This window comes from Aulonocara stuartgranti, assembly GCF_965226115.1.
Source record: "Aulonocara stuartgranti genome assembly, chromosome: 10".
Classification (NCBI taxonomy): Eukaryota; Metazoa; Chordata; class Actinopteri; order Cichliformes; family Cichlidae; genus Aulonocara; species Aulonocara stuartgranti.
This window is the reverse complement of record NC_138946.1, coordinates 19,687,354-19,712,974: the sequence shown is the minus strand read 5'-3', so window position 1 is coordinate 19,712,974 and position 25,621 is coordinate 19,687,354. Positions and strand designations below refer to the sequence as shown.

Here is a 25,621-nt window from a genome sequence, read left to right as displayed (position 1 = left end):
TACTGCAATGCCCATCTGCTGTATTAGTGAAGATTCTCTTATCGACCCTTTTGTACACAGGCACCTGTTCATGAACTGTGACCTGGGTCTGTAACGTTTACAGAAGCTAAAGTCTGTTTGTTAGTTTGTTTTGGCAGGTTGTGAACTATATGCGTCGAATAAACTGTTCATTTCTTTCCTGCATACGGTCATATCTTTTACCCTGATCAAACTGATCTTGAACAAGCTTCTGTTCAAAACATAGCAAAGCACAGCTCAAACCTCAATTATTGGTTTTATTTCAGAAAATTCTGAGTAAAAAAGTGAAAACAGACTTTGTGAAAGTCTGTTTTCACTGTGAATTTACAGTGTGACAAAAAGAATAAATGAATGATTCAGTGGGTTCAATCATATGTTCTTCAATTAGAAAAATAAACCAAGGCAGCGTTTTAAACCGAGCACACATTGTATAAGAGAAATCCCAAAACGAATTTGCAGCATGTCAAAGAGTTTAATTTTCCAAAAACACAAGTGGTGCATAGTCCATATCTTGTCTTCCAAGTACACCCTTGAGGAAAGGGATAACTCTGAAGAGATTAATGTGAAAGTCTCTGGAGTTTGACGTTGATTCTTTAACACCACCGGCTGTGCACACTTTCTGGCTTCCCCAGCTGACCAATGCGACCTGTCAAAAAAACAAAACAAAAAAACAATTGGTTATTTAAAATATTGGTTATTTAAAAAAGAATGTACAAGGTAAAATGACATGAACTTATTTTCTTAGTGAATTTATTCCCTAAGGTTATACTTGGTTGTGATGTACAAAACAAAGTAGCTGATTTAGATTTCACTGATTTGCCCTCACATGTAAGATAGCCTTATGGAGCGGTCGTACACGACTTATCGCTTTACTGTTTCTGCTTTCTCCTTGACAATCACGGGGTTGAGTCCTGCAAATTGTCAACTCACCAATGTGCTACCACTCACGCCACCAAACCAAGGAAATCTTTGCTCACTACCTGCTCTTCTTGCTAAAATTGCTGTTTGGATGTCTGTCTGTTCTGAGTAGGACTTTTGCACGGAATGTCAGCCAAATTTAAAATGTGTGTTTTTTCTGTTTGTAATGGCTGTGCAGCAGAACCGTTTGAGTGCAGTGGTTGCACCGTGTATATTGCAGCCTACCTGTATTGTGCGTTGTTGAAAGTTTTTATACACAGCACCTCCAGAGTCACCTGTACCAATGAATAGAAACACACAGAGATACAAAAAAACAGAAAACAAAGTCCGAGTCACTCATCTGCACCACTGTCACTGTATTGGAGTATAAAATTTGATATAAAATTAGGAACTTACCGGTACATGCAATATGATCTCTGAAAGGTTCCCGACCACCAGTGCATATGAAGTTATCCGTCACAGCATCTCTCAGTGTATCAGCCGTTATGCCCTCTACACCTACGGCATGTTTGATGCATTCATATCTCTACATCGGAGAGGTTTTAGGAGAAGAATAAGGAACCTGTGCTTACATACCCAAAGACACATGCACAACACAGCTCACAAGTGTAAAACTTACATTATCACCAAGCTTAGCATGGACATCTTTCAGGTCCACTACATTGCTTGTCCTTGTCAGGAAATTCAGTCTTTCGAGGTGATTTTTTAACAGAAGTCTCTCTGTAGATAACAGAGAGACAGAAGAATACAGGTGAGCCACTCTGCAACCCGTTCCATCAGTTTTTTCCTTTTTTTTTTTTCAACAAAGCATACCTATTCACAGTGTATACCCAACAAAAGACAAAGCTTTCTGATGAAACAGAGGGAAAAGCTAAAAAGCAACAAAGAACCATCAGACAGGGAGCCAATGCACACCAGACACATAAGTAGTAGTTAGGGAAAAAAACAAAACAAGCAGAAGCACGAAGAAAAAGAATAATGGAAATGTGTAGCAAACATCCGCGTGTCAGTGAAAATTTGCAAAGTTAGTCCCTAAACACTGGATCACTTTGTCTGCTGCATCCTGCGAGCAGCCAAAGCAAATACAAGGAGCAAGAACCAGCAAACTCCTCTAAACGCTGGTCACGAGATACACATTTTTTTCCTTGTGGGGAACACAAGAAAAACAGTGGTTGGACACTGCAGCACAACTGTGTGTGATAAACGTGCGATCTTGCTACCTTTGCAATGGTTGCTTCTAAAACTGGACCAGGTCTGCAACCACTTGCAGTCCAGTTATCCACTTTTCCTCTTAGGGTTTTGCTTATTTCAGAAAGACAATGACAAAACTAATTGTACAAATATATAAGGACAGTGTGGCTCTGAGCTCAATAACTCACAGTCTGTTTAGGCAACATCACCCAGCTCTACATAAAATTCTATATCTTTTGTTGTTTTTACAGACTTGGCTCTATGATGAAGCTATACAGCATACATACAAAGTTATCACACCTTGTGACTCGCAGCTCTGGTCCACCAAATGTAGAGCAGCATTGGTCTCCCGGGTGCAAGGTATGCAAATGGGCCTGAAAAAATGTATTATTTCAAACATTCCAAACAATAAAAAGTGTTTTATCAATAATCAGTAAATCAGTACAGTACAAACAGAATAATTTGCATAGCCTAATTTCTTACCTCACGTTAGTGGATATGACAACATATTTCTCCAGTTGGATCAGAGCCACATCATAGTCATAAAACTCGTTAATGCCTTTATTCTTTTTGGCAGTAACATTGTAGAGTGGATGATAAAATAAAGTTTTTGCTTTTTTAACTGAAAAAAAAATCAGTTGTATTATTGTTAATATCATCAATCAAAAACATTAGACATATTTATCTATAGCAAATTTATAAAACAGGGTATCATGCTATCTTTAGATAAAGTTTTCATTACTTTTGTTATCTCCATCATCAATTTCAACAGTGACTTTGTCAGGCAAAAAACCAAACACGCAGTGAGCAGCAGTCAGGACGAACTCAGGCGTCACCAGAGAGCCCATACATTTCTTCGAGTGACCGTCAGCCTAAAATTTGAAATAAAAAACAATCATATACTTAGACTGCTGCATGCACTGAAGCAAGACACGCTTAATTTACATAATTAATCTACTATGTAAAACATCTGGTAGGGAGAACATAGCAATATGGTAGATGAATCTGATGTCTGTTCACCTAAAAATAAAAATTCATTAAATCTATGAGTTTTTGCAGGGGCGTAATTTCCAGGGGGGCTATGGGAATTTACTCAGATTTATTTATTCAATGAGACAGACCCCCCCCCCCCTCCCCTCCCCAATGTTCAGCACAAAGTTATGCCTATAAGTCTTTGGATGGTTCACTAGCAAACATGTAAGGATAGAGATTTATATATTCAGTCGCATTACTCTACTGGTTTAAATGAAACAGCGAAACTTTTCACCTGAGTAGAAATAAACACCATCCATGGATACATTTTCCTCTTCAGCTCATTGCGGTTATCCGTATACTCTTTGTGAAGTCCACAGAGACCCTTGACTTCATCTTCATCTGCATGAAAACAATAAATGAATGATATTTAAAAATAGAAAATCCAGTGTTGTTCATGTAGATAGCAGAAGACAAGGAATACATTTTTTTGTTATGTGTTTATCAATTAAATTTCTTTTGCAGCTTTCAGCACGGAAGAGAAGGGGCACTTAGCTTACCATTTAAAATAGTCAGGGAGATGGGGCGAGTAATCGCGGTAATCACTGAGGCAGGAAAACAACTGATCTTTTTGTTACAGGTAAAATGATAAAGGACGTGAGGCAGACAGGGACTGTGGCCTGCTGCACAGACAGGTTGCATAAGCATACAACATGGATGTAGCCTCCAGATTGGAAAAATTAATTTCAAAGTGCCAAATCAGAAGTGCTTTAAGCCTAAATTCTATCAGAGGGCCACCAGATTGGGGTAATTGTGGTGCTGTAGAAGTTTACAGGGGAAAAGGCTTTTTGTCTTGATCTCTGTAATTTATTATTGAAATATTAAGTATGTTTAAAAAGAACAAACAAAAAAAAAAAACAATGCGTGTGCGAGTTCCCATTCAGACCTGCCCCTCCAGTCCCCAAAATCAACATCTTAGCTGCAAGATGCAAAAAGCCAGTGGTTGACATCGCGATAGTTACATTAATCATCTGGTCGTAGGTTGCTTATGTTCATGGACTCACATATGACTGCATGTAAAACTGCACGTAGCTTCTGTGAGTGACATGGAGCAACTTGGATTTTTTCATTGGTCAGCAGCTTGTTTGTATGGAAGGGAATGGGAAAAATTCCCCAGGCTTTGTATTTTCTAATGTGTTTGTTTGTAATTCAGTTTAATTTCTAAGTCCTTAAATCTGAAATAATTAAAGTTCAATTTCTGTTTACGTAGTGGGTTTGCTTTCATTTTAGTTTTTATGTTGTGGAGAGCATTTGTTAACTATAATAACTGTGCTTGCATATGTAAGCACAGTGAGCCCATTCCTAATGAGTTTATGCTCGCAGGTCCTCATTTTAAAGTCTTCTTGAATACAACATCATCTATATTTTGTAAAATACAGTCCACATTAACACTGCAGCTCAATGAGTGTGCAGTTTCACAGTAAGATGTTTTTTTCATGACTTATCATTATTTTCTTATTGAAGTTTTTAAAATTTCGTTTTCATCTGTTCTGTGAAGCACTTTGCAATTTTGTTCAATTCTAAATTGGTTTTATAAATCTACCAGTACTGCTGTTGTTAGTAGTAGTTGGTAGCAGCAGCAGTGAAGACTGAAGTTGAACAATGAACATTAGGCTGCATTCAGTTTGGATTTCAGTATCTCAAACCCTTTACATTACATTAAACTGCATTATACAGGTCCAGAGGGATACATGATCATATTTCTATCACAGCTACATCACTGGTGTCAGGCTAGATAAAGAGTAATCGCTCTGATCTCAGGTACTTTAGGAAACGAGAGAACCAAGCAGGCCTCCAGTTATGATCATTTGTCTCCCTTGTGTTTATTAGTGCTGGATGATGAATGCTGGAGTGAATGCAAACACACAAATACACACACAGCTGAACTACAAACAGATGGACGTTCATGCTTCACTTCAAACACAACTTACTGATCATTTCATCAAAAGTGTCTTGTAGTTTTTCTAAGTCCTTAACTCTGAAATAATGGGTTCCTCCAGTTCCTGCTGTGAGGGGCATTAGGTCATCATCAAAGATGTCATCTCCAATGGCAAAGATATAAATGTCTGTAGCAGAATGAAGCATAACATGTTTATTTATATACAATATATACAGAATGCTATTGAGCACGCTATGCATTAAAGTGAGCATCGAACAAGAAACTGTTGTGTATCAATAAAATGTTATTGTAAAGAAGGATCAAGTTGGAATGATTACACTGTATAAAAATAGAAACATGCACAAATTGGATGGAAAACTCACCAAGATAGTCGTCTCTGGATCCATCTGCCAGGTTCAAATATGCTGAGTTTTTTATTTTCGCTACAGTGGGTGCTGGTGAACCGCCCAAGTTATAAGCCCCTGTTGTGAAAAACAATGACAAAACCTTTTTTTTTTTAAAAAAACGATATTTTTAGATATTATTAGAGCCAAAACAAAACAAAACAACCACATTGTGATAACAAGAAGTTAACGAGCATTTCTTATTGTTGACGGCAGAGTTAATCAAGAGGCTGGAAATACCATCTGTAAAAACGATGATGACGTGACGATGCTCCTTAAAATTCTCTCCAGCTCGAATCTTTATAAGAGCCATTTTCTCCAAGAATTCCTCAAAGACAAGGTTCAGATTTGTTCCCGTGTTTCTGTCTTTGAGCAGGAAGAAGCACAAAACGCACATTCCTTAACTTATTGTTAGAAACAAACTAACAGAGTACAATAGCAATACGTGCTTTACTCACCACCAATATCAAATTCTTCTAATTTAGTTTTGACATCTGATAGTTTGGCAGTGCCGTCCATAAAGTCAATAATGTTGACAATTTCATAGAGTTCAGAGGAGAAAAAGATGATTTCGTAGTTTGGGGTCACGGCAAAGGAGGCAATCTGTTGATACATAAAGGAAATCAGTTACATAAAGAGTTGATCTCATATGAACTTCTGTCACGCCATTGTGAACACGTGTAAACTTAATGCAACACCTCCTTACATTTCAGATTGCTTATGTTTGTTATTTTGTTTAGTAATTGATCCATAAATCAGCAGCTAGCGTATCCTGTGCTGAACATTGACAACCAGCCAAAGGACTCATGCCAAGAAGCATCAGTCACGGTTATGAATTGTAATACATAATGAAATTTACTTCTAATGGGACGTTGCGGTGGCAGCCAGATTGGATGAGATTTAGTGTGTACGTTATGTGTACATCATGGAAGATGCGCTCCTTAAAGTGTGTCAGAGTAAAAAGCTTCACACTCACGTACGCCTATGGGTCCATGTGCCACATTTAAAGGCAGAAATAAACCAGTGACACGTGAATAATTAAACTGCAGCCTGTCATTTTATCAAATATCTGATCGAATGTTCTAAAGACTCAGCGAATATGTTGCCAGCATCCTTCAACAGCAGCCTGTAGCTTCACCCTATGCACAGCGTTAGACCTCCAAACTGAGCCTGCAATTTGCAAAGCAATCCTAATATAACTCCAGTCCAAGCCCAATGTTGCTGACTGTTTGCAAAATCAGCATGCTATAGCACAAAAGGAGGTTTTGTAGCAGCATAAAAAACAAAAAGCTTCCAGTAAAATGTGCTTTCATATCATTTTGGAAAACTCTACTTTTGACTTTTTTTCTCAATTTTTGAAAGAAAAGCTGTTTGTTTCTCACCGTTGTGATGAGTTTCACCACAGCGTCTCTGGATTTATTGACATAATCTTCGCTGATGCTGTCAGAAATATCCACACCAATGTAGATGTTAAGTGTGCCATTTTTTGAAATCCTGATTTTTCTGCCCTCCTGTGTTTCCTCTGAATGACAAAAGATACTGTCAGCTTACACCTCACAAACAAAAGTCTGAATAAACACTGTCATTGTTAAATTATTATACAGATAGCAACTCTGTTACACTATATGTTTGCATATATTAGCACATTTTGTTGGGCTGAATTAACAACAAAGAAGCATGCATTATTATGCTATGATTAATTCTCTCATAACACCCCCAGTCATTGCCACAAGTAATTTTATTGTTATTTAAATATGCCTAAACAGCAAAACGCACCCATCACTTTATTAGATACACTTGTTCAACTGCTCATTAAAGCAAAAATCGAATCTAATGCAGATGTGGTCAAGACGACCCACTGAAGTTCAAACCGAGCATCAGACTGAAGAAAGGTGACTGAGTAGATCAGAAACTGCTGACCAACTGGGATTTTCTCGCACAACCATTCCTAGAATATGCATAGAAAAAACTACATATCCAGTAGGGGTGCAACGATATTCGTATCGATATTGAACCGTTTGATACAGTGCTTTCGGTTCGGTACGCATATGTATCGAACAATACAAAATTTGTAATTTATTTTATCAACTTTCCTTCTGACGATGCTGTCTGTGTTGAGCGCTCAGTGAATCTGCGTTCGACTACTCCGCCTAGGGTCGACAGTGCAGCCTAGGCGGAGTAGTCGAACGCAGATTCACTGAGCGCTCAACATAGACAGCATCGTCAGAAGGAAGAGCGCAGGGCAAGCTAGCGAGACAGAAGTTAAGCTCCCCTTGTAACATGGACCTCCCCCACCCTCATTCAGATCTGGCGTTTGGAATTATTTTGGTTTTCATGTGACGTATGATCCTGAAGGTAAGCGAGTCATGGACTAAAGTAAAACAGTATGTTGGATGTGCCGTGCAATGCTCAATTACATGGGTGGGAACTAGTGTGTTAGCGCAGTTAGCTCGTTAACGTGTTGGCCGTCTAGCCCCATGCACGGGGGGATCGGCGGTAGCTCGTTAACGGAGATTTGCCGTGTTGTGGCGTTAAGGTCATTTCAACGAGATTAACCTGAAAGCACTAGTGGGAACACAACGAATATGACTGCACATTTACGCCGACATCATCCTAGTGCAAAGACAAGTGGAAGCAGAAAAAAAACAAGCAAGCATGCTACTAACTTTAGCCGAGTCATTTAGACAGCTGTTTAATATGCTGCTGAGAATATAGCCCAGAAGAAGCGGATAGTATAGCTTTTATTTTGGAAAGAGCCATTTCTCTGTAATAAACTCTCTTTTCCAAAGATGAGTGATTCCTCAATCAGATACAGGGCTCGCAATATCGCTAGCCCAACGTCCCGGTGCTAGCGATTTTTTCAGTCGGGCTACCAAAATCTATCTCTGCCCTGCCCGTCGGGCTATTGTAGGAAGGAAAAATATATGTCAATGCTTTTGCATTCTTTCGGAAATGTAGCTGGGTAATTATGTCATTGGCATCTGTGAGCCACTGTCAATATGTGACATATTGAAATCTAGTTTGAATTTGCGCTTGTTCTTTTGCTTTCACTTTGCAATCGCGCCAACTGTATATAGAGAGCGACAGTACTGATCTGTGAGTGATGATAATTTGCGCACCAATTCCTCTGACATCGTCTTATTAATCGTTAGCTTACTATGCAAACATGACAAGTGAAATCTCCCGCAGCTTAAACATGTGAGAGGTTGATCGCGCAGAGAATCGCTGAGCTTATGTGAGTGCGTGTGTAAAAGCAGCAGGATTTATATTTGACTACGATGACCTGGATGACTGAGAACCTTCACAGACAGATATATATTTTAGTTCTGCTGAGCCAAATAAGACAGGTCAGGGTGAAGAAGTGACAGCCAAAGAAAAGCTTACCACAAAACGGAGAAGTTATGACAAATCAGACTATAAGGCAAAAAGAAAGTGCAGCTTTATGGTTTCATGGACAAAAGAATTTCTGTGGCTGCAATATGACGAGCTAAATAACCAGGGCTGCACATAAGTGGTCCGCAGGTGCGCATTCGCTGTAAAAATAAAAAACACGCACAAGGGTTAGGGTTAAATTTAAAAACTGTACTTTTGAGTTAAAATATATATTTATAATTTTAATAAATGACAAATTAAAAAGGCATGAACATTTTTTATGTATCGAAAAAATATCGAACCGTGACACCAAAGTACCGAACCAAACCGTGAATTTTGTGTATCGTTGCACCCCTAATATCCAGGGGTCAGAGGTCATAGAATAAAAATGGCCTGTAAATGGCCTGTATTTGTATAGCGCTTTACTAGTCCCTGAGGACCCCAAAGCGCTTTACACATCCAGTCATCCACCCATTCACACACACACTGGTGATGGCAAGCTACATTGTAGCCACAACCGCCCTGACATTGTAGCCACAGCCGCCTATGAATGGACAGACTTCTTTGAGCTGATAGGAAGCCAACAGTAACTCAGATAGCCACTTGTCACAACCAGAGGTGGCATAAGTATGCATATTTATACTTAAGTTGACGTACAAATATTTGTGTTAAAAGTACTCTGGTAAAAGTTGAAGTACTGAATCAACTTCTTTACGCAAGTAAAAGTGAAAAACTAAAGCTTGAATCAGATATGTAAAATATGAGCAGAGAAAAAGTAGAATTTTTTTTAAAAAAGCTCTATTTTTTGTTACATGTGTGTTAGAGAGTGACTTTGCCTTCACACCTAAACTGGAAAATTTGTACAGCCAGGGGTGAAAGTGGGATTCAGTGGATGTGGTACCCTAAGATCCGTTGTACTGACTCAGCATGGGGAACAATAACCTCAGTATAATTTTTATTGTGAGTTGTAGATTTTCTTGATGTACAAGCTGCGATCAGCTGACTTGCTGCTGTTCCTCTGATGTTTACTGCTCTTCGTGGATTTACAAAACTGAGTTCAATGAGATGTAAGCAGATGTTTCACAAACATTTATATTTCCAATATAAAGTTGATATAAAGGCCGGATTCAGGCAATGAATCTCAGCATCAAATTCGGCTTTGCTACTCTTGATGTAAACCTCTGGTTACAAAAAAAGTATGCAGGAGAGCATCTCTGAATGCCTGACACATCAACAGAAGCCCACTCTGGCTGTCACTGCTGTCAGCTAAGAGCAGGAGTGCGAGACTACAATTCATACAGGCTCACAAAAAATGGACAACAGAAGATTTGAAAAAATTTGCCCGGTTCGATGAGTCTTGATTTCTGCTGCAACATTCGGATTATAGTGCAAAGACATTCATGATGTGTAAACAACTCCATGAAAGCATGAGCAATTCACCCTGCTGGTGGTTGTGCAATGATGTGGGATGGTTTTCTTGACAAATTATGGGCCAAACAGAACACATTTTAATGCCACTGCCTAAGTATTGTTGTTTACCACGTCTGCTGCTTTGCAATTGATTGATTGATTGATTGAATCTTTATTTTGAACATGTTGAAAAAGTATAAAAAAAAAAAAAAAAAAAAAAAATAGAATTAAAAGAGACAAATGAACAAAGCAAACAAAAGGAAAACGAGCAACCACAACTCCAAATAACGTCCATGTTCAAAAAGGAGCAGGAAGAAGCATAAGCTTATTTAATCCCACCCCTTTTCCACTATCTAGTATCAATAGACTACAGAAATACCTCCTTGTAATTACATTATATGTTATGTGTAATTTTTTTTTTTTTTTTTTTTTAATATATACACATATATGTTTCTATCTATCCATACCTACGTATATACACACATACGCACATATACACATTTTCAATAACCCCATTAACACCTGAAGGATACACAACCTACAATTTTATATATATTTAATATATATATATATATATACATACACACACACATATATATATATATATATATATATATATATATATATATATATATATATATATATATATATACATACATACATACATATACACATATATATATACCCATACCAACAAACCCGTGCATGCGCACACACATGAAAATATTAGACAAGAACACCCTATCAAATCTCTACCTTTTCCCTGTACCCTGTAAAAACCATATCCTTAAACCGGACATTGCTTCATATCTTTACTTAGTCTGTTCCACAGCTTCACTCCACACACAGAGATGCAAAAACTTTTTAATGTTGTACGGATACGAGGATGTTTTAAATTTAATTCCCCCCTCAAATTGTATCCCCGTTCCCTTTTAGAAAACATTTTTAGAATATTGGCAATCACAGCGTACCAATCTTCTGATGGCTGCTCCCAGCAGGAAACCCACCATGTCTCAAAGCCCAAATCATCTCAAACTGGTTTCTCAAAGACTTCAGTAAATTAACTCAAATGGTCTCCAGTCACCAGCTATCAACCCAACAAAGGATATTTGGGATGTGGGGATGATTCACATCTGAAGCCAACAGATGTGCATTTTGCTGTCATGTGAATATAGACCAAATTCTCTGCTGAACGTTTTTCAAGATATCCTGTACCTGGGCTCCAGAATGGTACTAGCAAGATGTAGCTAATATAGTGTCCAGTGAGAGTATGTAGTTGTTGATCAATAACTTACCTGTGGACTCTAAAGTGGTCAGGCTCTCTTTAATTGAATTGCCAAATGCCTTTGAAACCTCCAGTGGTGTGTCGAAGGTGTGTTTATCTGCAAGAAATACGTATGTGATATATAACAATTATACTAAAGAAAGACTTTATAACAAGGTGACTCTCAGGAGTTTCAGGAAACATTTATAGATAAGAAGCTGGTGAGGGATCATATTGTCACTGCACACGTGATATTTAGATGGTCAGCACACATCTGCAGATCCTATTTGCTTAACCAGTGACTAAGTCACAGCAGGACGTGATCCCACACTGGCTTCCCACCATTAAGGCCTCCAAAGGAAAACAGTAGATATCATACAACCAGAACATTTAAAAGAGCAAAGAGTGGCTAAGATGATGGCACAGAGTGTAAACAGTATGTGTTTGTGTCATTCTTACAGTAGCATGCTGGCTCAATGCCAGTCCACTCGCCGGTCTGCTGACACACTCGTTCACTGGAGCCCACCAAAAACAGGTTTCCATTGCAGGTGTATCTCACCGTGTCATCAATTCCAAAAATATTCCCCACTCTTGAGGCACCAGGTGGGATACCAGGATTAGGACAATGATCCCCAGCTTTGGTAAGAAAAAAACCCAATGTCAAAAACCCAATGGAAGGCCTGAATGCAAGCACCTACTCAAGAAAAGACCGTTGTGGGGCTACAACAAAAACCTTACATTCATCATACTGTGTGTTTTAACAGCTGTCAAATCTAAAGGTATAAAATGTCAATTTCAGTCTGTCTAAATATACATAATAAATTGTATTTTTTTAAATACGAGAATGAAATCTAGAAAGCTGGAACAGCAATGATCAAGTTTTAATCATTGCTGTTTGGGACTCACAGTCACGCCTGCAGATTGGAGTGGAGCCGCTCCACTTCCCATTCTTTAAGCACGCGCGTGTGACTGAGCCTTGCATTGTGTATCCAGAGTAGCACTCATACGTGGTCTCGTTGTCCACATAGTACTTCTCCTGAGGGGGGGAGACACTTCCGTACTCCAGCACATTGGGGTCTGGGCATTCAATCCCTGTGAAACAAAACAAAAGGACCCTCAGTTAATATGTTGTTATCAGGCAGTGTGAGGCAAGGGAGAAACATCTTTGCCACTCACGCTTGCATCTCTGAGCTGGAGATCTTTTGGGTTTTGGTCTCCAGGAGTTATTAGCCTGACATAAGCGGGTTATTGCTGGGTATGGATAGTAGCCCTCAGGACAATGGTATACCAACATGCTGCCTCTCTCCAGGTTGTTACTCAGTGTGTAATTTCCTCCTTGCATTTGCAAATTACTCTCAGGGCAAGCACATCGAACACCAGCTCCTGAAAAAAAAAGTCCACAGTTCTCAGAGGCTACAATTTAAGTATATCATACACTTACATACGTACCACTACACAATTACTAAAGTAGTGTAAAATTGAAAACTTGCCTTTTTTTAAAGTGCACAGTATGCAATGAATAAACGTTCTTTTATTAAAATCATCATTTTATTATTTTATTAAAATCTTATCATCACGAAGGGTTTATACATTGTTTTACTTACCTTTGCGAAGTATTGTTTGTATTACAAGAATTTAAATTGTTATGTTTTAATGTGTAAAAATGCAAAAGTCTGATATTTTATATTTAACACAACATTATTTCTTTATTTCCATAAATAGATGATGAACAACATTTAGAACAGACTTACATTTTCTGAAAAAAAAATCTTTAAAATTCACTATAATCACATTTGATGATGTTGCTACTTGATAATGATTTTATTTTATTTAATTCTTGGCAATATAACTACCTCAAATTAAGAACATAACATAGTTTTAAGAACATAAAACTATTGTACCTTAAGAAAAATAAGCATAGAAGTCTCTAAAACCTGATGGATAGAAGGACGTTTGTGTAATATTCAGTTATATATTAGTTAATAAATAAATATATTTGAAAATTGATCAGTTTTTATATCTGTGTTATGAATACTAAACCTTATACAATGCATAAACCTAAATAAACAACAAAAACATTATTGGAAACTCAAAACTGTATATAATTTTTTATCTAAAATAAAAGCATCTTACCCATCCAAAGTGCACATAAAAGCGCTGCAAGCCGACTCCAGTGGATAGAAAATCCCATCTTGAAGCTTAAACTGGGGGACAGTTTAAAAATGAGAGTATATTGCAGAAGTGGCCGATTTATTTCGGAATAGAGAGTGATGTTTAAACTGGGAGTGGACAAAGACCATCCTGGTACTTATTAACTTTATGACCCGTAAAAGAGGATCAATACATGTTTATCACAGAAAACACTCAAACAATTTCTACATTTACATAAATCCTTCTCAACTGATAACTTATTTAGAATTACGCAAAGATCTCTTATCTGATATATTACTTACAATGTGAGCTGGGACGCTATTTACAGTAGTTATTATTTGTAAACTTCGCTTTACTTTTATTACGTGCTGAGCATCTCAATTAAATACATAAATAAATACAACCAGTAGCAAAACATTTACCAAACTGATTAGGTTCATTAGTAATAAGATTTGCTATACAAAGAGTCTCTGTATCTTTCAGCAATAAGAATGAAGATCACTTCATCACTTTGTGAAAGACTACGTGGAAAACTGACAAATTCAGAGTACACAAGGCACGAGGCCAAGAACTGATCCCGAATGCCCCCAATCTCTGGATCTCCAGCTGGTCCTCCATTAAAGACACACTTGACACTTTACTAGGAATATTTTGCTGTCTTTTTTCTTGATATCTTTTTTTCTGGGAAGACTTTGCTCATGTTATGAAAAAGATGCCAAACTATGTGATGTTGTGTTATAACACCTGGTTGGTGCAGTAAGAAGTGACAAACAGAAAGCAGCTGAGCAGCTGAACCGCTGTATTAAGCAATTATCTTTCACTTAAAACAAAAGGTGAAGCACTACAGTAACAAAAGTGCTCTTGACTCAGATTTTTGATTTTTTGATTAACTGTTTTCATTTATTCAATTGTTTATATATGAAATAGTTAAATGCATCAACTACAAATGTGGGTTGCATGGTTTGTGTTGTGTGTCCTGACCTTAACTAAGGTTTTTCTGGATCCAGGATTTCCCGTTATGTGTACACATGCTGTCACATGTTACACGAAAAACAAAGTCATTGTGAAATCAAGACAAAGTACAAACATTCACTTCATCATTTCCCAAAAGCACCAGGCTTGCTTGTTGACACATTGATTCAAGTATTGATTAAACACTCCGTCGTGCCTCAAGCTCTCTCTGGCTTTGAGTTTGTTTTCTGAAAAACATTTAAGAGATTATGTTTTGAAAATGTGATTTTTTTTGTCTTCTTTTTAATTTACATGCCACACAGACTAACTGGGCAGTTTTACAGTGTGAATACTGGACACATCAGTTCCTCCAGGGAATAAACCCTGTGGCACTATTATTTTCCCTTTAGTGCCCTCAATTTGAAAAGCCTTAGTTCTGTAAGGGCCTTCTGAAATGACAGTATCTGCAGGAGCTTCCAGCTGAAGCTTCACACTTCCAGACACCTGAAAGTGGTTTAAATAAAAGCTTTGTAACATCCATTAACTAGAAAATGTTTTCTCACATGGCAAGAAAGGCTTTTTGAACATTCATTTGCATGAAACTCACAGCTGCATTGCATTTCCCTTATTTTTGACCCACGTGTATTGTAGCACTTTTTGTTACTAAAATTGGATCTTGTGGATTCCACATGCAGCTAGTATGTTATTGTAAATGTCATAATCTGTATTTCTTACATAGTTTTTTACACTGCACAATGAGTCACATTAGATTATTAACATGTAATTACATTAAGTGAGTGTATAAATATTGGTAAATATATTGTAGAAGGGAATAGATATTAGGACATCATTTTTAATGTCAGGGTAGTGGTAGAGTTTGGTGTCATTCTTTCTGTGTTGGTGCTGACCTGAGTTAGGGCGACTCTAAATGAGGATGGGTGGATGGGTGGGTTTTTGTTTTCTTCTCATGTTATTGTTTGTTTTCTATCTTTTATTATACTTCTTAAAACAGCAAAGTGCCAATTATTACTGTGAAACACCTGCATCAGTAATTTCAAAGAAAGATTTAAAATGTTTTTCAGCTCTTTACAAGCCCAATTCAAAAAGAATTGGGAAGCTGTCCAAAGCGCTGAAGACAGAATGCAATGACTGGCATATCTCATAAACCCAAATCTTATTTACATAGAAAATAAAAAAACATGCCACATGTTTAACTTTATAGGCTCCAACCCCGTGAGACCCTAATAAGGATAAACGGAAGAGAATGGATGGATGTTTAACCCTTTCATGCCTAGTGTATCGTATTTAATACATGCAGTTTTTTGTGAATTTTTGAGACTTCTACATCATCAGTGTGATTTGTTACCCGTTTTAAAGTATAAATAAATTTTGCAATGCTTTTTAAAGCATTTTTTAAAGGCCAGATGTAGCAAATATGACGCAAATTACAACTACTATAAGGGGGGAAATATCTAAATAACTTTATAAACAAATCTTTCAGCTGGTTCAATAAACTCTCCATTTAAAAATTTTGTGGCAATTATTCAGGCTTTAAATAATGTTGAATAATGAATTGTAAATCTGGCATGTTTAATTCGAATAAGACTTGGATAACAGTAGGTGAACAGTAGGTGGCAGCAATATGTGTCTGACCGGCTAAACTCAAAGAAGAAGAAAAAGAAGAGAGGCGTAGAAGAAGACAAGGCGGAAATGCGGAAGTTATCGCCAATGAGACAACAACGCGCCAAATTTGTGAAAAATCTTTAGAAGTCAGTGCAGCAGGATGAAGACGTGCGTCTGAGCTTTAAGGATAGCTACATGTGGCAGTCGCTGCTGTGTGAAAAGGCTGAGCAGGTAGGTTATTCTTTCATATTTTCGTATTTTAGTTTTCTTAGCGGTTTTCTTTTGAGCATCATGACATTTGACAGAACTCTGTCAAAGTGCTGTCAAAGTTAACAGTTTTGCAAACCGGTAAAGGCTTAACAGACACTTGTTAGAAGAAATAGGACCCATGTTGTGGAAATAACGAATACATAAGTAAATATTAGAAAGCCAAAGTGATGAATGCGTGTGTTTCTGTCTCTAGCATGGCGGTGCCTTTTGTGCAGGACTGGGACGTTGTTCAGACTCTGGGAGAAGGAGCCTACGGAGAGTATGAAAGATTCCTTATCATTGTTTATCATTAGCTTATCGCCTTTAATAGCTGTCCTCTTCTAGCCATCGGACAAGGATTTTTTTTTTTTCTTGTTTCATGGGATCATGACAGGCATGTATATGCACTAGAAATGTTCATCTGATAATCCAAAAACATCACTCACAGGAGACACCTGACTCCATCGCAGTCACAGTTAGCTTTGAAAAAAAGGTAGATGAACCAGGTATCAAAATGTAGGTAAAAATGAGACCTTACATATGCGAAAACATGTTTAATGTAGTGTTATGAGACTTGAAAGTTTAACCATTTTTACAATAACAATTCCATGTTTTTTGCAATGGAATTGTTAGAAAACAAATCAAACAGTCAGGGTAGCAATGACTGCTTCTATCATTCTTAAATTATGGCATTATGCCACCATTAAATGAGGTGTCCAGAGATACAAATGCTCAAAGTTTGTTATAGAAGAAAACTACTGCACAAAAAGAACCTTTTAACTTTAGATTGACTCTTTGAGTGGGTTTAAAATGATCTTAAATATTTCTGTTTGTTTGTTTTTGTTTTTCTGATGTATGATGATTGCAGGTATTTAATCAACTGAATCAGAAAGACCTGCAGCTGCGAATGACATCACTAATATCAATCATGCTTTTCTTGTTTTCTAGAGGTCAAAGTCAAGTTAACTTATATAGCACATTTTCAACATTGCATGCTGCACAAAGTACTTAAGAATCTAAAATGCAACAAAAATAAATAAAATGCACAACAGTGATGTAGTAACATATAGAAGGGGAAAAAAATAAATAAAATATAAACAACTAAAACAGACGGACTTTGACACCTGACCTTCTGATTTTATTGAAAAGTTTAACAAAGTTTAAATTACTTGAAAATTATATCTAGAAACACTTTAGGAAGACTTTAGCTCTTTGTACATCCTGTTTCCATTCAGACTTCCTCTCACTTCTCTTCACCTCTGTGTTCTCTTTTCTCTTTATGATCTAACCGGTTTGTCCTCTTTGTGTTCTTGGTCTCAGAGTGAGGCTCCTGGTGAACAGACAGACTGAAGAGGCGGTAGCAGTGAAGGTCATCGATACCTCGCAGGCAAAAGAGTGTGCTGAAAATGTCAAGAAGGAGGTCTGCATCCACAAGGTACATCCATCACTTTCACCTGCACAGTTAGTATGAATGAAAGCAGCGGCTCACCAGTGGTGTGTTGTAAAACAAGTCCAGCTGTTCTTAAATCCATATATTAATACAGTAAACAGCTGCATGAAAGAAATTGTTAATTAACTGAATCACAGCTTTGTATGCTCTCATTTCCCTTTTCCTTGCATCAGTTACTGGCATGAACACAGCCTGTTCATGCCAGTTCCAGACTGTGAGAATTAGATAAAAACTGTTACTGTTGTGAAAACCAACTCTAGCCTCAGCTGATCTGGGGACGTTGGTAGCCCTCAGCTCGAGGGTGTCATTTGTTGGGAAAAGTTTGTTAAAGCTAATGCTATTCCAGGCAAGCTGAAAGCAAACATGCAGATAAGAATACAGATGTACAGATGTGTCTGCTTGTTTTGGCTCACCTAAAATGATGTGACATGATGACAGAAGATCCAAAAACCAGCTGAACAGACACCGAAGAGGCAAACTGAAAGCAAACATGTATGAAGTCGTACTTCATACTAAAGTAAAATATAAAGAAATGGCATTTGTTATTAATGTTGGTTAGATTCATAAAGATAAACTGGCTGAGACTGACCAGTTTGTTCCTCTGGTTTACAGGTACAAACTGATTGTAAGCAATTTAACACAGACTGAAGTTGTTTTTATTTTATTTTTAATTGTTTTAGATTTGTAGAATTAATTAAAAACGTTAAGCTCTTAGCTAGGTAGAATGATAGCTGAGAGCACTGTTTTGAGGATCTTTGTGTGTGCACTTAACTCATAGATGCTCAAACACACCAACATTGTACGCTTCTTTGGCCATCGGAAGGAAGGACCAACTGTGTACCTCTTCCTGGAGTACTGCACCGGGGGAGAGCTGTTTGATCGAATCGGTGAGCCGTAAACTGTCATACAAGAAAAACCTTTTGTTTGCTGATTTATTCTTCCAACTGTAGCTTTCCTGACTCGGATATGATTAGCATGAATACATGAATTCAACTTAGCTGAAATGCGTCTGGAGTTTTCAGTAATCATTCTTTGCAAGTATTTGATTTCAGGCTTACTCTTTCTTCTTTTACGCTCTCTTTAGAGCCCGATGTAGGGATGGCTGAAAAGGATGCTCATAGATTTTTCCAGCAGCTAATAGCAGCTGTGGTGAGTGAAGAACATCTTTGTGTTTATGTGACTTCCTGCATATTTTCCTGCTGTTGTTCTCTTTTTTAAGTTTTTTTATTTTTATTTGACCTTTTCTAGGAGTACCTCCATGATTTTGGCATCACACATAGAGACATAAAGCCAGAGAACATTTTGCTGGATGACAAAGGTGAGGAAATGCAATCTTTATTGAGGGATTCTCTTTTTAGGATTCTCTTTTATTTCTTATAACCACCGCCCTCTGGGGTTGATTTTTTATTTTATTTTTTTACCTTCAGATAACCTGAAGCTGACAGATTTTGGCCTGGCGACCATGTTTCGCTTTAAAGGCCGAGAGCGCCGTCTGAATCGATTGTGTGGGACTCTTCCCTACGTGGCTCCGGAGCTTCTGAGCCAAACAGAGTACAGAGCTCAGCCTGCAGATATCTGGGCTTGTGGCATAGTTCTCACTGCCATGCTGGCTGGTGGTAAGATCCAAAATTTGAAGATCATACACACATCTGTAGTCCAATACCATATGACAGCAATGGCAATGAGAAGTTGATGATATCACAAAGCTGTTAGGTCAGCAGGGCCAGTGTCAAAGCTGCAAGTGGTTGTTGTGCTTGTGTGAATTTGCATTTGATTGAATTACTAATTTTACTAAATTAAATAGCTGATTTTTCATCATTTTTACTGTCTTGTAACTTGCTGTCATATTTCTGCCTGATGTCAGACAGGACCATCCTCAGTTTTCGTCTCCATCTTCAGTCTGACATTGTCTGAACTTTACAGTTGAGCAGATTCAGTTTTCAATCTTTACAGCCCGACCTGTTTACCTGAATATCATCGTATTTTAAGTCAACAGTGAAGTACAAACAAGCTAGGAGATCACATGGTAATAGAAATAAAAGAAGAAATACTTTATTTATCTCTTATATATGAAATTCTTTGGTTATAGCGGTTAGAATTTTTATAATAGAAGTATAAACAGTTAGTGTATATATATAAAAAAAAACAACAACAAAACATTAAAGCCCTTAATCCGTTTCGTTTGACAGATTTCCTGACTGTGCCCTTCTGGTGATGTTGAGAGAATGTACAGGTCCACATGGTTCTCACTGTTGTACACGGTGCCATTTAAGTTCTTTCACTCTGTCCATAAAAATCTAAACGCTTACTGGATTTAAGTTTGGCCTCTGTTCAGCAGTTTTTGACTTTTTTTTTTCTTCTTTTTTTTTTTTAAGTTCCATCAAAGCTCTGACCCGTCTCTGATTTCACCATGAATGTCAAACTTGTTTAAAGATTAACTTCTATGTTTAACTGCCCCAACCTCCACATTGCAAATCAGCACTGCTACTGAGGTTGGCTACAATCCAGTGATCAACTAGATGCTTCCACACACACACACACACACACACACACACACACACACACACACACACTCTCTGTCTCTCTGACAAGGAGTTGTGCGCTAGAAAAGTTGTTTACCCCAGGAGGGTGAAACTTTTAGTCCAGAGTGCTGGTACGGAGTTGACACACAGTGTATTGAAAACATGTTTTGTTTTTTGTTTTTGTTGTTGAACATGACAAACATTGAGGCAAAAATTCAAGTTGCCTTTTACAACCAGTGGAAGAGACTGAGATGCTTGAGTTTTGCTCTGTGAGAGGGCACATTACTTTAGCAGTGACACCCAGCAGGAGGGACGTGAAGGGGAAAATGACTAAATTAAAAAGTAAAGTATTTCTAAGGTGAAAGCTGTGTATGTTTTCTTAAACTTTGTCACTACATGTCTGTTATCCGCTGCTTATTTTTTGCCCCATCGCTGCGGAAATCAGTCAGGTCGATGGACGCTGGCAAGTTACAGTTTTATAGATATATTTATATCACATACAGATATAGATATCTGTGTTTATACGCTTAAGAATTGGTTGTAAACTTAACCAAATTATAGACTCAAGGTGATTTAGTTATCTTGAAATACAGTCACATCACTGTAATGGTAAAAAAAAGAGATTGAGGTCTGTTTAAAAATTCAGTTTATTTATTGTATACAGTTCTGAAAGATCAGACAGCATGTCTTACATCATTAGAAAAAATGCAAACGCTACTTCTCTGAGGTTGTGCATCATTGAAGTCCATGCAGTTAATGTGAGGAAACCTTTTTGTTGTTTCCTTGTTAGAGTTGCCGTGGGACCAGCCAACTGAGAGCTGTCAGGAGTACGCAGACTGGCTTCAGAAGAAAACATATCTACCTCCTTGGAAAAAAATACAACCACTGCCTCTTAGTGAGTCGCACGCTATTGTAAGTTTAGTTACTGCATGTTTTACATGTTGTTCTTTGGTTCATGTGTAACTTTTTTTAAATTCAGGTTTGTTATCCAAATTGCTGCTGGCCAGTCCAGATGCACGCATTTCCATCACAGACATCCAGAAAGACCGCTGGTTTACTGAAGGCAAGTCCCAGCAACAGGTTTAGTTTAGCTTCAGTGTTCACTGTACTCATAATGGTCTTTCTGTCTCTGTAGGAGTGAAGCAGCCAACAAGTTCTCTGCACTCAGGAGGGAACAACAGTCTTCGATCTGATGGGTCACTCATATCTCGGGCCAACAGGTCAGAACTTTGCGCTTTTCTAATTTTAGCTCAATTTCTTTTTGTGTCTGATAATCTTAAGAATGTCTTTCTCTTTCTGTAGTGATGACAGGATGCAGTTTTCAAGCTCTCAGCCTGACTTTGCAGCCGGTGGCTGGGAAGCCATGTTGTTAATTAGTCAAAATGACGGTCAAGTCAGCTTCTCCCAGCCGACCAAACCTGAGCACATGTTACTGGGTAGTCAGTTACTAGCTACACCAGGAGCCAGTCAGGTAATTCACATACTCAGTGCTGGATTGGTTTCACTACGTAAATGTTTATATGTGTATTTATTCTCACACACAAAGATGCAGATTATTCTTTTTTTTTTTAACCTTTCACCAAAGTTTCTTTTGATTTAAAGGCATCTGAATATCAACAAAACTCTGATGCATTATTGCTGTGAGCTTTTTAACATGTCCTCATTTCTTCTTTCTGTGCACAGTCGCCGTGGCAGAGGTTAGTGCGGAGAATGACGCGTTTCTTCACTACTGTCAGTGCTGATGCCTCCTTAACTGCCCTGAAAGACATCTGTGAAGGCCTGGCACTTGGCTTCAAACTCACTAGCACCAAACAGGTATATCTATACTCAAATATACAAGATTTTTACATTTCCTGATAACACAGCCTTTTCTTCTGCGTCTCATCATAACATACTTTTATTTTTTATAACACACATTTTAGGTGACCGTGAGCACGCTTGACAAACGCAATAATAAGCTCATCTTTAAAATTCATTTGTTGGATATGAATCAGAGAGTGCTGCTGGACTTCAGACTGTCTAAGGTAGGTTTTATCATTTAAAAGATGAATTGTATATTATTTCTAACACGATTTATCCCCTGCCTTCTGCACGTTCTGACATCTTAACCACTCAAGCTTGCAGTCCATGCAGTCGTGTGAAAAATGAAGTTCAGATTCAGTAGCTACATCAGTGTCTCACATCATTGTGGAGGAATTTTGGCCCACTCTTCTTTACAGTACTGCTTCACTTTATTGAGGTTTGTTTATGCACAGTTCTCTTAAGGTCCCACTACAGCTATTCAGTCACGTTGAGGTCTGGACTTTGAGTGGAGCATTGCAAAACCTCTGTGGTAAATGCACTGCTGTGCTTGGGATCATTGTCCTGTTGCATGACCCAGTTTTGGCTAAGCTTAAGCTGTTGGCCAGATGGCCTCAGATCTGCCTCTAGAATACTTTGGTATACACAGAAACCTCAGTGACCGCAAGGTGCCCGGGTCCTGTGGCTGCAGAACAAGCCTGAATCTTTACACCGCCACCACTGTGCTTGACACATGGTCCTGTGTATTATAGTTAAACATATTTACCTTCGTCTCATCTGTCCAAAGAATTCTTCCAGAAGTCTTGTGGTGTGTTTAGATGCGACTTTGAAAACCTGCCTGTTCTTTTTTCTTTCTTTTTTTTACTTGTTCAGTCTTTTTCAACTAGAACTTTTTGAAATGATTGTTTAACATTTAGCATGCAAACTGAGTCCTGTAGAGTCTGAGATGTAGCTCTTGGGCTTTGGCACTTGCAGTAAGGATGTAGTTTGTGTTTTGCAGGACTGCATGGAGTCCTTTTGAAAGCTTTCTATTTCATATGACTTTACAACAAACATTGTGACTTGTGCTTTTGAACTTGGACAATGGAAGACATGAAGATCATTTTCAGTCTTTTCCCCAGACTGGTGGAAAGTTGGTTTCAGCTGTCTGTAAATAAGGATTTTTCAAACTGGCTGAACCAATAAACTCACTTGAAAACCTCTACATGGATAAGCAGGGCAAATCACTCTTATTTGGCCTTACACAAAAATCCATCAATAAGCTTCAACGTGTCCAGAACTCTGCTCCCCGTATTATTACTAGGACTCCCTCTACCCACCACATCACCCCTATCCTGAAGCAGCTTCACTGACTCCCGGTTAAACTTCGCATTAATTTTAAAATACTCCTTTATACATTTAAGGCTATTCATTCTCTCTCCCCACCATACCGTTCTGGTTTGGTACAGATCTCCATCACATCCCAGTGCCTCAGATCCTCCTCTTTTTCTTTCTGTTCCATCCTTTCGTCTTATCACAATAAGGAGCAGGGCTTTTAGTCGCTCTGCCCCTCGACTTTGGAATTGCCTACCCTCTGACCTCGAAAACATCACTATTCCCTTTTTTTAAGTCAACCCTCAAAACCCGCCTGTTTAAGATAGCCTACTCTGTATAACTTCCCATGCTCTTAAACTTGTACAGTGTCCTTGGGTGAGTGGAGTGGAACTTGTTAGTGTATATTACCCCTAATATTCATCCATATGTGTCTGTAAAACAATATTGTTTTTAATGATACCCGTAGGTAAACAGATGTAGGCATATAGGGCTTAGATTGTAGCCTATATTCATGTAAAATATCTGTAAAACTTAACTCTATCTATATAGATGTATGCATGCAGTCATCCTTATAGGTCAGTTGGTTTCACTCATGTTTGTTTAAAACGGGTTTACTGAAAGACAAACTGTAGCAGAATTGATACAGAGAAACCCACTGGTCTGAGTCACCTAATGAACAGGTCTAAGAGTACAATGTCCTCAGTGTATGAGTGCACTTTCATCTAATCAAGATGGGTGTGTGTGTGTGTGTGTGTGTGTGTGTGTGTGTGTGTGTGTGTGTGTGTGTGTGTGTGTGTGTGTGTGTGTGTGTGTGTGTGTGTGTGTTTGTTTGTTTGTTTCCAGGGTGATGGTTTGGAGTTCAAGCGTCTCTTTGTGAAGATCAAACACAAGCTCGGTGACATAATCAGCACTCAAAAGATTTTGGTCCCCATCTAGTGAGCAGATCTTCACACTAATGCTCTCTACCATGGACTGTAGAGAGGCAAACCTGTGTATATATTTACTTGTTTTGTTGATGTTTTTCATGTATTCTGCTGTTGAGTGAGTATGAGTTTGTCTACATTGTCGTTTGTGTTTCTGCTATTAAAGACTGATGTGTTCTGATTATGTTTAAACAGTCCAAAATCTTGAATAAATTATTAAAAGACCAAAGTTGTGCGCAGAGTATTTTGATAAATTCACACTGTAGCTTTGCTGTTATCCATGAAAATCAAGTACACAGTACTGTTAAAGTCTGGAGTTACACCTCATTGCTTTATACTTTGTTAGGTGCTAGTTTGCTAGTCTTACCTTAAGGCTATCACGGCCTAGAATAACTGAAGATCTACACAGACATAAGTGTTATTTATTGAAACATGCAAACATAAATAGAAATATAGAGTATAAGGCAATTCTAACAAGTCAATATTTGGTATGACCACCTTTATTCTTCAACACAGCCTGAACTCTCAAGGCTAAGTAGTCTTCAGGAATGGTTCTCCAGGCTTCTTGAAGGACATTCAAACCTCTTCCTTATATGTTGGCTGCTTTTTATTCGGATATCTGTCAACATGATTCCCACACTGCTTCAATAATATAAAGATACAGGTCTGGGGAAGCCAATTCGTGTTCCACTGTGTGTTTTTTCTGTTTATGTAAGCTTTTATTATATTGGCAGTGTGTTTGGGATCATTGTCCTTTTGAAAAGTTGTTGCCAATGAGATGGTTTACAGATGATGTTGCATGTTGGATCAAAACAGTAGTACTTTGCTCATCATAATTTCGTCGGTTTTGAAAAGCTCCAACACCACAGGCTGAAATGCTGCTCCAACCATGACAGAGCTTCCATGGTGTTTTACAGATGGCTGTGGACCCCACTTGTACCTCTCTCCTGACCTCCTCTGTATGTATTGATGACAATTTCAGTAAAACATGACAAATTTGGATTCGTGACTCCATAAGAACTGTTACCACTAATTTTCAGTCCAGTTCTTGTGTATTTTGGCATACCTCAGCCTATTCTCCCAGTTTTCTTTCTTTAAGAATGGCTTTTTGACAGCCACGCTTCAGATGACACATTTCTGATCAAGTCTG

General features: G+C 38.1%; 2 protein-coding genes across 2 annotated transcripts; one reads left to right on the top strand and one right to left on the bottom strand.

Moving 5' to 3' along the window:
• Positions 1-362: 362 nt before the first annotated feature.
• LOC309715329 (complement factor B-like) lies at positions 363-16,122 on the bottom strand. The gene is made up of 18 exons (XM_082548361.1): positions 13,622-16,122; positions 12,665-12,871; positions 12,395-12,580; positions 11,948-12,124; positions 11,520-11,606; positions 6,825-6,964; positions 5,901-6,045; positions 5,683-5,808; positions 5,422-5,520; positions 5,091-5,225; positions 3,395-3,501; positions 2,870-2,999; positions 2,611-2,749; positions 2,428-2,501; positions 1,556-1,656; positions 1,333-1,462; positions 1,162-1,211; positions 363-664 (listed from the first exon to the last, which is right to left on the bottom strand). The coding sequence occupies exons 1-18, from the start codon at positions 13,677-13,679 to the stop codon at positions 491-493; spliced, it is 2,265 nt and encodes a 754-aa protein (XP_082404487.1). The 5' UTR covers positions 13,680-16,122; the 3' UTR covers positions 363-490.
• Positions 16,123-16,287: 165 nt separating this feature from the next.
• On the top strand, positions 16,288-24,700 carry chek1 (checkpoint kinase 1). The gene is made up of 14 exons (XM_082548378.1): positions 16,288-16,444; positions 16,677-16,742; positions 17,783-17,897; positions 18,691-18,799; positions 18,997-19,061; positions 19,161-19,230; positions 19,340-19,528; positions 21,225-21,329; positions 21,414-21,497; positions 21,570-21,654; positions 21,737-21,905; positions 22,118-22,249; positions 22,357-22,458; positions 24,392-24,700. The coding sequence occupies exons 2-14, from the start codon at positions 16,678-16,680 to the stop codon at positions 24,482-24,484; spliced, it is 1,383 nt and encodes a 460-aa protein (XP_082404504.1). The 5' UTR covers positions 16,288-16,444; position 16,677; the 3' UTR covers positions 24,485-24,700.
• The last annotated feature ends 921 nt before the right edge of the window (positions 24,701-25,621 follow it).